Here is a 14,755-nt window from a genome sequence, read left to right as displayed (position 1 = left end):
TGTGTGTGTGTGTGTGTGTGTGTGTGTGTGTGTGTGTGTGTGTGTGTTGCAGCCAGAGGGCCAAGGACAGTGCTCAGGGTCAGGCGCACATAGGGGGGCCAAAACAGCAAAAATAAAGGAAACCAGGGCAGCCAGCACAATGTGAGCAGAAGGACGGAGGAACGGGCTAGAGGAGTGAGGGCTTCTCAGACGTTCAGGAAAAGGACTACTCAGGAGAGAGAAAGAGCAAGACAGAGAGAGACAGAGACCAGGAAGAGAGACTCTCCAAGAAACCAGGAACGGAAAAGGGGAAGAGGTGAGCCTGGCTGGGGAAAGTAGGTCAGAAGGCCGGTGTGAGAAGGGAGCCCCAGAGGGTGGGCAAAGACAGAACATCCCCTAGGCAAGAAGGGGCCAGACTCAGGTTTGCTGCTGACGGGGAGTTTATTTGGATTGAGCTGCGGAGACGAGGGTGGCTGCCTGCTGCAGGTCAGGGTTGCTCCGGCTGCAGCTGTGGCTGAGACTCCGGCTCAGGTTCCGGTTCTGGTTCTACTTCCGGATCTGGTTCTGGCTCCAGCTCCCCTGTCTTGCTCGAAGCCTGAGAGGGGTAAGTCCCATTCTCTAAGGCAGAGAATCTTCTGGGTCGCCACTGCGGGAAGAAGACATGGAGGGTAGGAGGAAGAGGGGAAAGGGAAGAAGCTCTTCTTCCCGGCCCCCACCCTGTCCATCTGGTCCCAGGCCTCTCAGCACCCCCTACCCCACCCTGCCCCGTGAGCCTTCCTTGGGTCCTTCGGGCCCAAAGCATCCCTGGAGTGCAGAGATTCATGAAGAGGGACTCTGAGGCAAATTCAGGGTCCGCTTTGCTCATCTTCCTCAGAAAGGGGTGCCAGACAGCATGCTGAGGACTGGGGAGGAAGGTTCCCGGCTCACCCGTCTTCTCCAAAGGTGAAAGCTAAAGGCTCCAGTCACCACCAGAAGCAGGAAGAGGAGACCAAGGATGAGGAGAGGGAGGTGAGCTGTTCTCACCGCCCCCAGGGCTCTCCCGGAGCGCTGGGCACCTATGGAGAGAGGACAGGATTGGAACAGAGACACACACACACACACACACCCCCCACACACAGGGTCTCGGCTGGAGGGACGTCTAGCCACACTCTCATATTTTACAGACAATGAAACCCAGAGAGTTTAAGGGACTCGTCCAGGGTCATTCAGCTAATTCGTGGGTCAGCCCTTGAGAAGAGCTCGTAGTCAGCTCCCTGGTTGGAAAGGGAGGAGTCGGGGTGGGGTTCGGTCTGGAAGTGGGATGGAGGGGGCTGGTCTGGAGCTGGGGTTGTGGCGCTGTGGGTCTCAGACCTGGATGAGACAGCTCGGTGAGGTACACCGCAGTCCCGAGAAGCCTCTGCCCCTGGTACAGATGGCACTGCCAGGGCTGAGAGAGGGGTCTAGCGTCCGGTGTCAGCAGCCAGGGACCTGAGGAACTCCTCTGAGACTGCTTGTCCAGGGGTCTCCACACAAAGCGCTCTTGTCCGGATGCCGGAGTCACTTCACAGAAGGGTTTTCTCAGGCTGCCGGATGATCCGTAGGGCTTGGGAGTGACTGAAAAAATAGAGGGAAGAGATCTTTGTGGGACCTGACCCCATTCCTTGAAAGCATAGGTTCCACCCAAGTCTTGATTCACCTGGGCTCTGACTGGGTGAACTTGAAGGGAGGAGATCGGGGTCAAGGCCAAATTAATCTCCTCAAGACAAAGCTCTGGTCAGGTCACCCTGCTACCCCCAAACTTTCCAGGCTCCCTACTGCCTCGGGGGGGAATGTTCAAACTCAAACTGGCCCAGAGGGATCACATAAACAGGTATCTTTCCAGATTCTTTTTCATGACTTTTATTCAAAGACTCAGAACCCCCAATATCAGTCACGTGAGTTGGTCCCCAGAAGACTTTGCACTTTTTCTGCCTCCATGCTATGGCTTACATCTGTGTCCCCTAAATGAACCCTATTCCCATTTCTGAATGTCTAGAAAGCAGACCAACTGATGGCTCAGATGGGAAAGAATCCAACTGCAATGCAGGAGACCCGGGTTCGAGCCCTAGGTCTAGAGACAGAGCACCTGGAAGCCATGAGGTGAGGGATGGGGGTGGGAGGAGACAACTGATGGAGGACCTTGAGCTGACCGTGGTGTACAGGCCCCTGAAGACTTGATGGCACAGATACCCGAGTTTAGCCCCAACCTGGCTCTTCCCAGCTATGTGACTTTGAGAAAGTTCCTTCTCTGTAAAACACAGACAACAATATTTCTCCCTGGTGGTCTGGTGGTTAAGAATCATCCTTCCAATGCAGGGGACACAGTTTCAATCCCTGGTCAGGGAACTAAGATACCACATGGCAACTAAGCCTTTGCACCATAACTACTAAGCTCTGATGCTACAACTAGAGAGAAGCTGGCATGCTACAACGAAGACCCCACACCCCACAATGACATGAGTAGATATTTTTAAAATTCATAATAGTAAAAAAGAAGATGACCTTGGACAGAAAGAACTGGCAGACTGTGGCAACTGATTAGGAGGAAGGAGGCCAGGTTTCAGGATGAGTAAAACACGATTGGAATTACTGATGCAGAAGTGACTTAGCAAGAGGACTGGGTATGAGGAAAAGATGGGGTTCAGAGTGAGGCTGAGTGTGGGTACCATATCTAGGTAGAGAAACATGGGAAGCAAGTGGAAATTCAGCCCTAGTCTTTGAGATATGGGTTATTTATTAGTAGATTCATTATTCATTCGACCAATATACATTATTAAGCACCTACTATGTGCACACATACATGCTAAGTTGCTTCAGTCATGTCTGACTCTTTGCAACCCTATGGACCATAGTCCACCAAGCTCCTCTGTCCATGGGATTCTCCAGGCAAGAATACTGGAGTGGGCTGCTATGTCCTCCTCCAAGGGATCTTCCCCACCCAGGGATCGAACCAGCGTCTCTTATGTCTCCTGCAGTGGCAGGTGGCTTCTTTACTACCTATGTGGCACTACTATTTAGTGGCTATAAATGAGCACTGCAGACTCGGACAAGCCTGTGATAGTTACTGATCAATCAACACATACTTTCTGAGTCTGGTGTTTTCTCCTATGTTTCTTTTACACTGTCTTGAAAAGCCCTCATTCAGTAAATATTTGCTGACTGTGAAAGTCGTTTAGCTATGTCTGATTCTTTGCAACCCCATGGACTATACAGTCCATGGAATTCTCCAGGCCAGAATACTGAAATGGGTAGCTTTTCCCTTCTCCAGGGGATCTTTCCAACCCAGGGATCAAACCCAGGTCTCTTGCATTACAGGCAGATTCTTTACCAGCTGAGCCACAGGGAAGCCCAAGAATACTGGAATTGGTAGCCTATCCTTTCTCCAGCGAATCTTCCGGACCCAGGAATTGAACTGGGTCTCCTGCATTGTAGGTGGATTCTTTACCAACTGAGCTATCAGGGAAGCCCTATTTGCTGACTAAGGGACTGATTTATCAACTCCCCCCAGTCCAGATTGCCTCCTGCAACTTTAATTCAATCCCTGGCTCCAAAAGGGGCAAGAATTCTGAAAATAAATATTCCACTTCTTTGGAAACATTCAAACTTTTGTGACCTCTCCTTCTAACTTCTCTGACCCTCCCCCCAATTCAGAGCCGGGGAGTCCCTTACAGAAGGGTGGAACATTCATCCAGTGACTCAGGGGAGATTTTCAGTTTCTGTTCATTATATGGGGGTGAGAAAAGAAGAGGCCAAGGGGGCAGCCCGCACAATTGTGCCCGGGGGGCTGGCATCGTGAGGTGGACTTGCCCAGTCTTTGCCCAACCAACCTGCCGTTCCCGTCTTGTCCCACCTGCTAACCTGTGATGACTGCCAAAGTGACAGTGGCAGTGAGCTGCCGCCCTTGCAGGTGGACGCGGCAGGCATAGGTCCCGGCCTGGGCATGGCCCACAGCCTCCAGCCGAAGGGTAAAGTTGCCCCGGTCTCCAGCCACCAGGAGATCAGGGCCTCCCCCAGGCGGGGTCCACATGGCAGTGAGAGAAGACTGGATCCCCACGCCGGGAGGCAGGCGGCAGGGCAGCTCCACCTTGGAACCGGCTCCAGCGTACACTGTCAGAGGGGCTTGGGGCTCCAGGCCTGCGGAGAAAAGGGAACCCCGAGTTAAAGCTGAGGAGTACAGAGGGGCTGGAGCACTAGGTCTGCAGGGGAGGCGGGCAGAAACACGAAGGAAGTGGTCCCGTTTGAAGGGTGTTAAGGAGCAGAACAAGGTGGATGAACAAAGGATGCCAAGAACGCCCAAATGCGGGCTGGCAAGCAGAAGACCAAAGGCTGGCAAGGAAGGCTGGATGGCCGAGGGAAAAGCTCAAAGGGGAGAAGCTGAGGAAAGGCCATAAAGGAAAAAGAAACGGGTGGGACAGCGAGGCCCAGAGTAATCACAGGTGTCATCCGCTGCCAGAGACTTGATCTGGGGGCTCAGAAGTCAGCAGAAGGTGTCAGGGGGCAGGAAGGGGTTGTGGTCAAGTGTGAAGGCAGACTGGAGGAGTTACCCAGAACATTCAGGTTGTACGTGATGGAGACATTGAAGCCATCTCTGTAGGTGAGACTGCAGCCCCAGGTCCCAGAGTCCAAGGAGCTGACTTGGGGCAGGAAGAGGAAGTTTCCAACTAAGTGGTGATGTGGGGACTCCTGAACAGGGACTCTGCCTGGGCCCCGGAACCAGTGCACGGAGGCTGGGAGGTCAGGGCGGCTGAAGGAGCAGTTCAAGACGACCCAGCTGGAGGTCCACAGAGGCCCTGGGGGGCTGGCGGTCACTGGACAAAGACAGAGAAGGTTGATCAGCCTGCTTGCCCAACACGTCAGGTCAGCTAAGCTGGAAGCTCCCGGAAACAGGTGCCTGGTTGTAGACCTCCTTGTCTTCTCCCTCCCAACCCTCCTCCAGACCACCTACCCAGCCCAGAGCCTGGCCCCTGGAGGTGCTTCAAATACAAGCCCAAGGGTCCGGTGCCTATTTCCCCCGCCCCCTGCCTCCAGTTCACTTGGCTTGGGCTACCCTCCCCTTCTCCAGGTCTTGCTTGAGGATCTCCCTAAGCCCACTCTCGGAGTTACAGGTATCTAAATTGAGTCACTCCAGCCCCTCAGTCTCCCCTCCAAGGGGTGCCTCCCCTCCTCCACCCTGGCACTCCAGCTGTGGGTGGGGTAAGGAGAGCTCAAGGGGTGATACGATCTCTCCACCGAGCCCTCCCCCCAACACACGTGCTTGTCTGGGGGCACCTCCCATCCTGCAGGCAGACTCACCACCCCCTTCCGCCCCTGGGCTGGAAGCTCTCCGGCAGGGCCTGGGGCGCATCCTTAGAAGCACAAGCAGCCTCTGCCCTGCCCTTCCTGCCTCCTGGGCGGCGGGATACCGGGCGCCCTCCTCCCAGCCTCGCTCCCCGCGTCCCGCCCCCACCTACCCGCCGCCCTGCCCACGCGCAGACGGAGGCGGCAGGCAAGGGCGCGGTTCCCGAAGCGCACGGCGGCGTGGTACTCGCCGGCGTCGGCGCGTCGGGCCGGGCGCAGCCACAGCGAGAAGTCCCCGCGCTGGAGGCCCATTTCTTCCAGCTGCAAGCGGGGCTGCAGGGGCAGCTTGCCAATGCGCAGGCCTCCGGGGGCCAGCCTCAGCACTGTGTAGCGGCGGGGACCGGGACCCCGGGGGGTGGGCGCCGCGGAGCCACTGGACGGGACAGAAAGATGGGACTGAGAAATCCGAGGGGAAGAAGCCCCGGGGAAGAGGCAGTCCAACCACACCTTGAGGATGAAGGAGCCCACCCAAAGGGAAGATTTCTGAACTGCTAACCGTCCTGTCCCCTCGTTCCGATTGGGCCAGCACCATCCACTACCGGAGAGGCAGCCGTGCCTGGGGATGCAGGTGTGAGAGTAGCAGTCTGCAGAGGATGGGGGGAGGGGCAGGAATGGGGGGGCGCCTCTGTATTTATAGACGGCTGGCTTGGGCTTTAGAGCCTAAATCTAGATGCCATTACCGCTGAATCTGGGGGTCCCTGTCATCGCAGTTTGGGGTGCATACCTCTCTGGTACATGCTGCCAAATGACTTGTCTTGTTCGCGGAAGGCTGAGATCCTGGAGGGGGATTGTGGGGCTGCAGGGGAGCTGGGCAGGAGCCCCCTCCTGGGCCCATACCACTGGGACCTCTGCCCCGGGCTCTGGAGCCTCCACTGGGGAGGAAAAGAGAGGCCAAGGGGAGGGGCCATGAGCCGAGAGACTTCAAAGCAGAGAAGGAGCTTCAGGGTTTCCCGAGGGAGAAACTGGGGAGAAGGGAGACCTTGGGCTTCTGCCCCTTCCCTGCCAAGGGGGAGATGAAGAGAGGCTTTAGGGGCTGAAAATGGCCCCGAGGAAGGCATAGGAGAATCCACCCAATCTAAGGACCTTGGCATCTGTGTGGTCACCGGGAGCTCCCTGCTGAATTTCTGCTATGGATCTGGAGGTCAACCCTCCCAGACAGTCGTCCCCATCTTACCTGCAGCTGCCCATAGGAGTTGCAGAAACAGCCAGACCTGGAACCGAGCCTCCCACAGCATCTCCCCCGAGGCCTGGACCACACAGCCCTCCAAAGGGAAGAGGTCGGAAAGTGGGAAAAGACAAAAGTTGAAAGTGGGGAAAGACTAAAGTTTGAAAGAGAGGTTCTGCAAGGAGGAAGCCAGAGGAAGAGAATCTAGAAAAAAGAGGGATGGAGGCTTGGAGAGAGAGGGAGGAACCAGTGACCAGAAGCTGGAGTCTAGAGGAGAGCCAGCCAGATCAGGTGGCCTGAGGCCGGGGTCAGGGGAGGGGTTGGGGTCCCCAGGAAAGGGCAGGGTGCGGGCAGAGGGAGGCACAGTGGCTGTCTTGAGCTGGAGCCTGTTCTACTGCTCCCAGAGCCCTGGCCCCTGTCCTTCTGCCTTCCCTCCACCTTCCCCACTTCCCCTCCCCATTGCCCCCCCCAACACCCCAGGGCTCACAGTTTCGCTTCGCAGTGGAAAGTCTGAGGGGGCTGATTCCCAGCAGCGTTACCCTCCACCCTTGTGGTGGCGCTCCCCTTGTTTATTTCCTCAGTCCTGGGTGTCCCCACCGCCCCCTCCCCCTCCCCCACCCTTGACTGTTCTCTTTCCTGGGGGAACTTCTGCCTCTGCCTCGAAGTACCCATTTGCTCATTTCTGAATTGTCTCCCCAGGCCCCAGGTTCATACTTTCTTGGCAAGCCCTTCCCTTGGTGCTCATCCCTTAATGTCCCAGAACTTCATTACCCTGTCCACCTGCCTCCCCACCCAAATGACCCCTAGAAGCTTTATTGAACTCTAAAAGATGTTAGGTCTGAAGGGCACCCTAAGCACAGGGGATAGAATAGCTACACTGTATTTTCATTATGTGCTGGGCATTGCAATGCAGGGCACTTTGTACAGTAACTCGTGAAATCTAATCTTATCCCCCATTGTACAGATGCATAAACTGAGGCAGGATCAGAGATTAAACAATTTGCCAAGGTCAGGGAATGTGAAGACAAAAGTTGTGTGTGTGTAGTCCTGATGCCAGATGACTTATGTGTCTTCTCATCTTCATTTTTTGGCCATGCTGCATGCAAGATCTTAGTTCCCTGACTAGGGATCAAACCCTCACCCCCAGCAGTGGAAACCTGTAGTCTTAACCACTGGACTTCCAATGAAGTTCCCAGTCTTCTCATCTTTTGGGGTGAATGGCATCAATGAATCACACACTCCTGTGATTAGACCTCTGTGTAATCAGCAGGCTCTCCCAATCCAGAGCTTCTGAACTGAGAGGGTGATACGGAAAAAATGCAGAAATCCTGCAGCTCAAACTCAGGAAAAACTGAAGCAGAACTAGGAAAGGAAGCCTGAGAAGGCCAGAGGGGAACTCATGCTCCCTACCCCACCCAGGCTAAGGAGCCAAAACTCAAGCAGGCCTGGGACCACAAGAGCCCTGGAGTTTTCCCAGCTTGACCAGGAGGTAGCTGCCTTCCTCGGTGCCAGCCAACTCTCACTGTGTCCAAGGAGGCCAAGATTTAGGCCGCCTGCCCTCTCCCACTTCAGGGGTGGGACTTCCTGTTTCTGAGGCTACTTCTGTGCCTGGCTCAGCACAGTAGGGCTTGGTAGCTTTCCACTGGGCTCAGCAGTGTCTAGCCTGGTGTGGGCTCGCAGCACAGGGGGTGTGTGTGGCTGGGAGGAGTATCACCAGGAACTCAAAACCAGGACGCCAGTCGGCTCTCCGAGCCACAGCGCCCCCTGTCCACCCCGGAGTGCAGCAGTTATCTTCTCAAGGGGGTGGAGGGTGGGGTGGTAGGAAGGTACTGCTGCTTTTTCCGAGGGGAAGAGTCCAGACAGAATGTGCCCTGGGCCCCGGGAAAGCAGGAGACAGGTTAAAAACAGAAGCGCGACCGTTTCTTTATTAAATTATACAAAAAAAGGGGAGGGGAGGGGGGCAGCTGTGGGGCGCGGCCCCAACCCTGGCCCCACCCCGTCCTGGCGCTGTCTGAGAGAAAGGGATCTGAGGGAGGAGACCCAGGGATCAGGCAGGGTAGGGATGGGCAGGGCAGGATGACGTGAGGCTGGGATGCAGAGGTTAGGAAGGAGAGGCTATTGAAGGAGGGAGAGGCTGGCTGTGGGAAGGGCGGGAAGAGAGGAAGGAGAGGGAGGCGGTGACTGGGGACCAGCTGGGGAGCTCAGATGGAGCAGGTAAGGAGGTGGAAGATGGCAGTGAGGATGTAGGTGCGGCATGAGAAGGCTGGGGGAAGAGAGGGCGGCAACTCTGGCGCGGGGCCCAGAGCAGGGAGCCAGGTGAAGAGTGGTTGCACGCGGTGCTCCCCACCCCCAACTCCAGGCCCCGATGGGCCTCCCACCACCCCCAGCCCACTGGCAGGGGGCTCATGCCGACGCCCCATTTTCTGTCTTCTGCCGCTTGGGATCCGCTTCATCCTGTGGAGAGGGAAAGAGCTGGGGTAGCTGTCAACCAGGAGTGGGACCGCCCCTGTCCTGCTCCAGCCCACCCCGCCCTGCACCCCTGCACCACCGGCATCTCGGTCCAAATCCAAGGGCTCCCGGCCCTGCTGCATCCCTGACAGCCCCTCAAGCCCGCAACCCAGCCCAAACCTCCTCTTCAGCAGCTCTCTTCAGCGCGGGCCCTTCGTCCTCATCTTCTTCTTCTTCCTCATCTGAGGAGCCAGAAATGGGTCATTGGGGGAAGGGCTGGAAGCTCCAGCAGAGACCCCCTGTGGCGGCCCTCAGCCCTGCTTTTAGTTCTTCAAACCCACCCTGACGGTTCCCCGCCCCTCCCCACCTTCCTCGTCCCCTTCATCCTCCTCCTCGCCGTCCTCGGCAGTTTCTTCTTCCTCCTCCTCGGCGCCGTTCTCCTCCTCCTGCGGGGACCGGGAGAGGGAGGCGGCAGGTTAGCCAGTGCCTCCACCCATCGTCCCCGCCAATGGCAAGGGGCCTGGGCGGGCCCCCGGGGCGGGGCGACTTGGTGGGCGGGGTCACGGAAAGGCGGGCCCCGGGGGAACGTGGCTGGGGGCCCAGCGGGCAGGTGACCCCTGCGCACCTCCACCACCTCTTTCTTCCGCTCTTTCCGGCCTGCCTTCTCCTCCACCTTCTCTTTCTTCTCCTTCAGGTCCTACAAGAGAGAGAAAGAGGTCACCTTCCTCTGACCACACATGATCTGCTGCCCTTAATTCCCTCCAGCTGCGCTTCTCCCTCTGCAGTGAGCTTGTGCGTCAAGTTGCTCAGTCCGATTGGACTCTTTGCGACCCCATGGACTGTTGCCCGCCAGGCTCCTCTGTCCATGGGATTCTCCAGGCAAGAATACTGGAGTTGGGTTGCTATTCCCTTCTCCCAGGGAGCTTCCCGACCCAGGGACTGAACCCAGGTCTCCCACATTGCAGGCAGATTATTTACCGTCGAGCCTCCAGGGAAGCCCCAGTAAGCTTAGAGGGGTGGAAAATGGAAAAGGTGGTCAGGGCGGCTCAGAGACCCAGCAGAGGTCCCAGGGTCGCCGCTGCCGCGAAGGGGCTGAGACCAGACCGCTTCCCCAAGGGAGGAGGAAGAGTGATGAAGCCAGGAGAAAGGCAGTCAAGGTAATCGCTTTCCACCCCCACCAAGCTCTGCCCAGCCTCACCGGCTGAAGAGTTCAGCTCAGCAAAGCAAATCCCCCTCCATCTGCTCGCAGCCCTGACGCCCCACCCCCTCTTGAGGTCCCTCCTTCGCCTGCCCCCTCCCACTGCAGGCCCGGCTCTGCCTTTTGTCTACCTCTGGGGCCTTTTCCGGAGGACTCTCTCCTGGGCATCCCTTCTTGCTTCCCTCTCAGCTTCGAAAGCCTTTGTTTCTCTCCATCTGTGTGCCCCCCTCATCTTCAGGCTCCTACCTGGCCCAACACTACAGGAACAAGAAGAGCCCGCGGGGGACAACTCCCAGTGCCCTCTCTCACCTCTGCCCACTCCTGGCCAAGGGGGCTTCCTCCTCCCGACCACCTGGAGTGTGCGCATGAGCACAGTGTGTACCCTGGTGTGGTATATGCACTGGTGTGTAGAAGGGCAGGAGTGACCATTTCTGGGGGATGTAGGAGGAGCAGAGTAAGGGAACCGTGGAAGGGGAAGTCTATGGGACAGGATATGGTACAGGAAGAGACATAAGGTCTGTGTGGGTGGGATGGGAAAGCCGGTGAGAATAAGGTACCTGCCTGGAGTCCCCTCCCTCCACACACTGGTCCCTCTCTCAAGACCCCAGCAGGCACACCTTTGATGTCTTGTCTTGATGTGATGTGGCTGAGAGAGGTGCTCACAAGAGTCCTAGTCTCTGGGGACACCACATCGGTTCTTCCCATTGACATTCCAGTCCTCTCTCCACCCCACCCCTTGGCAGGCACTGTGGTGCTCTGGATGATCAGATGGGATCTGGTGTTGGTGTGCAACTCTATATCCGATTCCATGGGGATGGAAGTTTTCTGGGTGAGTGGATCACCCTAGGAGGGTGTGTCCTTTCTGGAGCAGGGTTGGGGGTAAGAGAGGTTTGGTGTGGGGGTGGTTGGCCAGGCAGGACGCTCAATTCCCTTCTCCCTTTATGGGGCACACACAACACTAGCTCCTCTCACTCCAACTTCGTTTCCCCATGCCACTTTGCTGTCCTCATTTCTCTGCCAGATGGTCACTATGGCATTTCTCCTACCTGGTGGGCTTTCCCCTACAGCCTTGGCCTGGGGAGCCTTGGCTTCTCTTTGGGGGTCCCAGCACCAGATCTCTGTGGCCCTGGCCCAAGTTTCTCATGGGGCTGATGCAGTGGGGGAGAGTGAGTGAGTGCCAGGGAGGGAGGGAGTCTACCAGAGGCCAAAGTCCAAGGGGCCGGGCCCTCTCCTGCCCTGTCTGGTCCCGTCCTGTCCTTCTGGTCACTGTCCTTTTATGATCCCTTTTCCAGGGGGGTATGTGACCTAAGTCTTGTGCTAAGCAACTCTCTGGCCTCATTTACTCAGCACAGGCACACACACTGACACAGGCTGACACTGATTCACACTCACGGCACAGAGGGGCGCCCACGCGATCCGGAGACACATGGCCCGGTGTTTGGGCATTCTGGCACACACTCTCGAGGCAGCACAAGGGCACAGTGGAGCCACTCGCCCGACTCACAAAGCGGCAACAGGGCCCCGGAACAGCTACGTCTCTGCATGCACACATGTAACTGACACGGGCAGTCCCACACACTCGCTGGATTTCAGACACACAAAGACACCTACTCAGTGAAGTCACATGCCACCGGAGGGACGCTTGGCACACCTTGTCAGCTCTCACACGGAGCCCCTCTCTCCCACTGCCTCCAATCCCACTGGTTCCCCCTTTCACTTCCCTGGCCTCCGGGAGACCTCTGTGACCTCCTCAGCAGCCACCCCCGCCCAAGGTCGGGCTCCCAGCCCCCAAACCCTGGCCGAATTAATTTCCCCAAGCGACACTCAGTGGGTTCCCTAGGGAAATTAGAGGAAGGCTGGCAGAGAGGTAAGGGCGAAGGGATGAGGCCGGGGAAGGGAGCTGATGAGAGCAGGGGCGGCGCGATGCCATGCCATGCAGTGCTAAGCAGCCCCAGCTTTTTCGAAGGCTAGTGCCCGCCCTCTTCAGATATTTAGGAATTCAAGATTCTTTAAGTGTGGGGGGAGATGCTGGAGGACGGTTATGGGGACTAGGAAAGCTGAAGGCCAGTGGAGGAAGGAATGGGTACAGATGGAAGGAGAAAATAGAGGCAGTAGCTGTCTGAGCAGAGGAGCGAAAGACGGTCGGGCCTCGAGGGGAGGGGCCTCGAGGAGCAGCCTCCCGGGAGAGCCCTGTTTACACCAGAGGCTCTCAAACCGCTTAGCAGAGGAAGGTGAGGTCAGACTGGAAGGGGAGAGACGGGGGACGGGGAACCGGAGAGGGACGCAGGGGAGGGGACAGGGTAGAAGAGACGCGCAGAGCTCCGACGGGCACGGGCCGGAGTGGAAGCGCGCGAGCCGGGGCCGGAGAGGGGTGGGGACCGCGCGGGGCCGGAGCGGCCGGGCCGGGAGCCGGGAACGCGGCGCTCGGGAAGCTAGAGGGCGCTGGCGCGAGCCGCGCGGAGCGGGGCAGGCAGCGCCAGGCTGGGGCGCGGGGGGAGGGTGGAGTGGGGTCCGCGGGGACCCCGCGTCCGGGCAGCAGTGTGAGGCCGTCGGGGGCGGCCAGGGGCGCACGACTGCGCGGAGCCCGGGGAGCGCGCGGGTGCCGGGCCGCAGCCGACCCCGCCCGTACCTTGGCGCTTAACTCGGCCGCTGCCTCCACGCTCTTCTCCGACATGGTGCCGGGGCCGGGGCCGGGGCTGGCGGGGAGTCGGGGTCCCGGGGCCTGGACAGAAGGGCCCTGGACGGCAGAGGCTGGCCGCGGCCGGAACCTGGCGCGGTGGCGGCGGCGGCGGCGACAGCGGCAGCGGCGGCCGCTCGGCAAGCTGGGGCTCAGGAAGAGGCGGCAGAGGCGCGCGGGGTGGGGCGGGGGTGGGTCTGGAGCGGAGACCCGCAGGGCTGCGGCCGTCCGGAGGGCGGGCGGAAGGGCGGTGCGGGCGGTGGCCGGCGCGCTCAGGCCGTGGTGGCTCGGTCCTCGGCTCGCCGCCCCCGCACCCGCAGAGCTGCCGCCGACCAGCCGCGGCCGCCCCCGGGCAGGGAACCCGCTTATAAAGCGGCGCTGCCCGACGGGAGGGGCTTCCCAGGGGTGGGGCAGGCGGGAGCTGGGAGGAGAGGAGAGGGGAGGGGGATGAAAGCGGAGGTTGGAGAGGTGGGGATAGGAGGATGAAAGCGAGGGGAGGGAGCGCGCGCGCGAGGCGGGAGGGAGCACTAGACTAGGAGGGGGAAATGGAGAGACTGTGGTCGCGGAGAATGGAGTGGGGCGCGGAGGTGGGAAGGGGTGGGGTTCCTGCGGGGAGGGACCTCCCCGAATCCCTACCCACTGCTTGCGAACGTCGAGTCTGGCTTTTGGGGGCGGACTAGAGGGATGGCCTGGATCCTGCCGACACCCCCTCCAAAAAAAAAAAAAGCCCCTGAGATTTTGCTAAAGGAAGGGGTGGGGGGAAAGCAGATGGAAAGGCCGGGCAGGTATTTGAGAAACCAAAAGCTGAAAGAGGAGGAAGAGGGCTGGAGCTACTTCCACTTCTCGCTGGATTTCCCCTCTCCTCCGGCATCTTCGTTTTCTGGGTGGCCTTGAGAGGGGGTGGGAGAGCTGAAAGGCAGCCCACCCTCCGTCGTGCCTGAGGCTGACATTTGTGACCCCGGCTGGGTTCCTCCATTCCTGCTCTTGTCTAGGATCTGAGGGAACTCAGAGGCCTTCCAATCTCCTCTCCCTTTTTTCATCTTCGACCTTTCTTATTTGCCCATCCCACCTCACTTTTCTTTGCCTGGTCCTTCCATCTCTCCTCATCCCGTCTCATCCATTTCTGTCTCACATCTCTTATCTTCTGTCGCCTCTTCACTCCTCAGTTGCCCTCTTCTACCTCCCATCTCTGTTTGCCTTCCCTCTCTCTCCAGACAACACTGTTCTTGTCTTATCTGAGTCTGTCACCGGCCTTGCATCTTTAGCTCATCTTCCTCCTCTTCACGTCCTTATTTCCCACATTTTCCCTCTCTTGGTGTCTCTTTCTTCTGCTGCCATCTTCCCCAGCCTTTCTGGATTATATTTTCCAGGCCCCAACTGTTCCACGCACCCTCAGCTCCTTGCCCTCAGTCTCAGTCCCTGGGTCATTTTGAGAAGTTTGGAGTTTCAGGAGGGGACAGCAGCTGGGATGTGTAGCAAGGGTCGTGGGGAAGATGGATGGAATGGAAGGCTGGGGTTTGAACCAAGATATCTTTGGTGTATGCGCACTCCTGTATTTGTCCCTCAGTCATCATTTTCATTTTCTTAATAAAAAAAGACATAACCGACTCATCGGCACCATTTAGTCTTTGAGTCCATTAATACCCTCTCTTTTGGTCCTTTGGTGTCCACACCTCCCAATTTCTCTTTCTGACTCTTCTATCAGTTTCTCAGTCTCTGACTCCTCAAAAATCTTGGAGCCCCACCCAGGTTTTTCCTTGCCGAACTCTGTCCATCTTGCTCAGATCTTTCCATCTCTCGCTATTTCTCTGACACACTCGCTTATGTCTATAGCGATCTCTGACCCTCTCCATCTCTGTTCTCTCTGGCTTCATTTACCTCCCTCTCGCCCCGGCGGGGGGGGGGGGGGGGGGGGGGGGGGGGGGGGGGGGGG

General features: G+C 58.1%; 2 protein-coding genes across 2 annotated transcripts; both read right to left on the bottom strand.

Annotated features, from left to right (window-relative positions):
- Positions 1 to 401: 401 nt before the first annotated feature.
- LAG3 (lymphocyte activating 3) lies at positions 402 to 7,103 on the bottom strand. Its single transcript, XM_040235020.1, has 8 exons — positions 6,509 to 7,103; positions 6,059 to 6,206; positions 5,448 to 5,707; positions 4,542 to 4,805; positions 3,856 to 4,131; positions 1,330 to 1,572; positions 907 to 1,034; positions 402 to 625 (listed from the first exon to the last, which is right to left on the bottom strand). The coding sequence occupies exons 1-8, from the start codon at positions 6,567 to 6,569 to the stop codon at positions 467 to 469; spliced, it is 1,539 nt and encodes a 512-aa protein (XP_040090954.1). The 5' UTR covers positions 6,570 to 7,103; the 3' UTR covers positions 402 to 466.
- A 1,294-nt stretch (positions 7,104 to 8,397) lies between these two features.
- PTMS (parathymosin) lies at positions 8,398 to 13,693 on the bottom strand. Its single transcript, XM_040233516.1, has 6 exons — positions 13,657 to 13,693; positions 12,775 to 13,217; positions 9,573 to 9,644; positions 9,315 to 9,393; positions 9,128 to 9,189; positions 8,398 to 8,953 (listed from the first exon to the last, which is right to left on the bottom strand). The coding sequence occupies exons 1-6, from the start codon at positions 13,691 to 13,693 to the stop codon at positions 8,903 to 8,905; spliced, it is 744 nt and encodes a 247-aa protein (XP_040089450.1). The 3' UTR covers positions 8,398 to 8,902.
- Between the last annotated feature and the right edge of the window lie 1,062 nt (positions 13,694 to 14,755).

The sequence above is a fragment of the Oryx dammah genome, unplaced genomic scaffold, assembly GCF_014754425.2.
Source record: "Oryx dammah isolate SB20612 unplaced genomic scaffold, SCBI_Odam_1.1 HiC_scaffold_29, whole genome shotgun sequence".
Taxonomy (NCBI): Eukaryota; Metazoa; Chordata; class Mammalia; order Artiodactyla; family Bovidae; genus Oryx; species Oryx dammah.
Note: the sequence above shows the minus strand (reverse complement) of the source record. Positions and strands in the feature narration are given on the sequence as shown.

Coding starts and splice junctions, on each gene's coding strand:
- LAG3 (XM_040235020.1), bottom strand. CDS start 6,569: ATGCTGTGGGAGGCTCGGTTCCAGGTCTGGCTGTTTCTGCAACTCCTA. Junction 4,132..4,541: donor GTACAACCTGAATGTTCTGG/GTAACTCCTCCA, acceptor TTTTCTCCGCAG/GCCTGGAGCCCCAAGCCCCT. Junction 1,035..1,329: donor CACCGAGCTGTCTCATCCAG/GTCTGAGACCCA, acceptor CTCTCTCCATAG/GTGCCCAGCGCTCCGGGAGA.
- PTMS (XM_040233516.1), bottom strand. CDS start 13,693: ATGCCGGAGGAGAGGGGAAATCCAGCGAGAAGTGGAA. Junction 13,218..13,656: donor AAATCCAGCGAGAAGTGGAA/GTAGCTCCAGCC, acceptor ACCCCTGGGAAG/CCCCTCCCGTCGGGCAGCGC. Junction 9,190..9,314: donor GGATGAAGGGGACGAGGAAG/GTGGGGAGGGGC, acceptor CTGGCTCCTCAG/ATGAGGAAGAAGAAGAAGAT.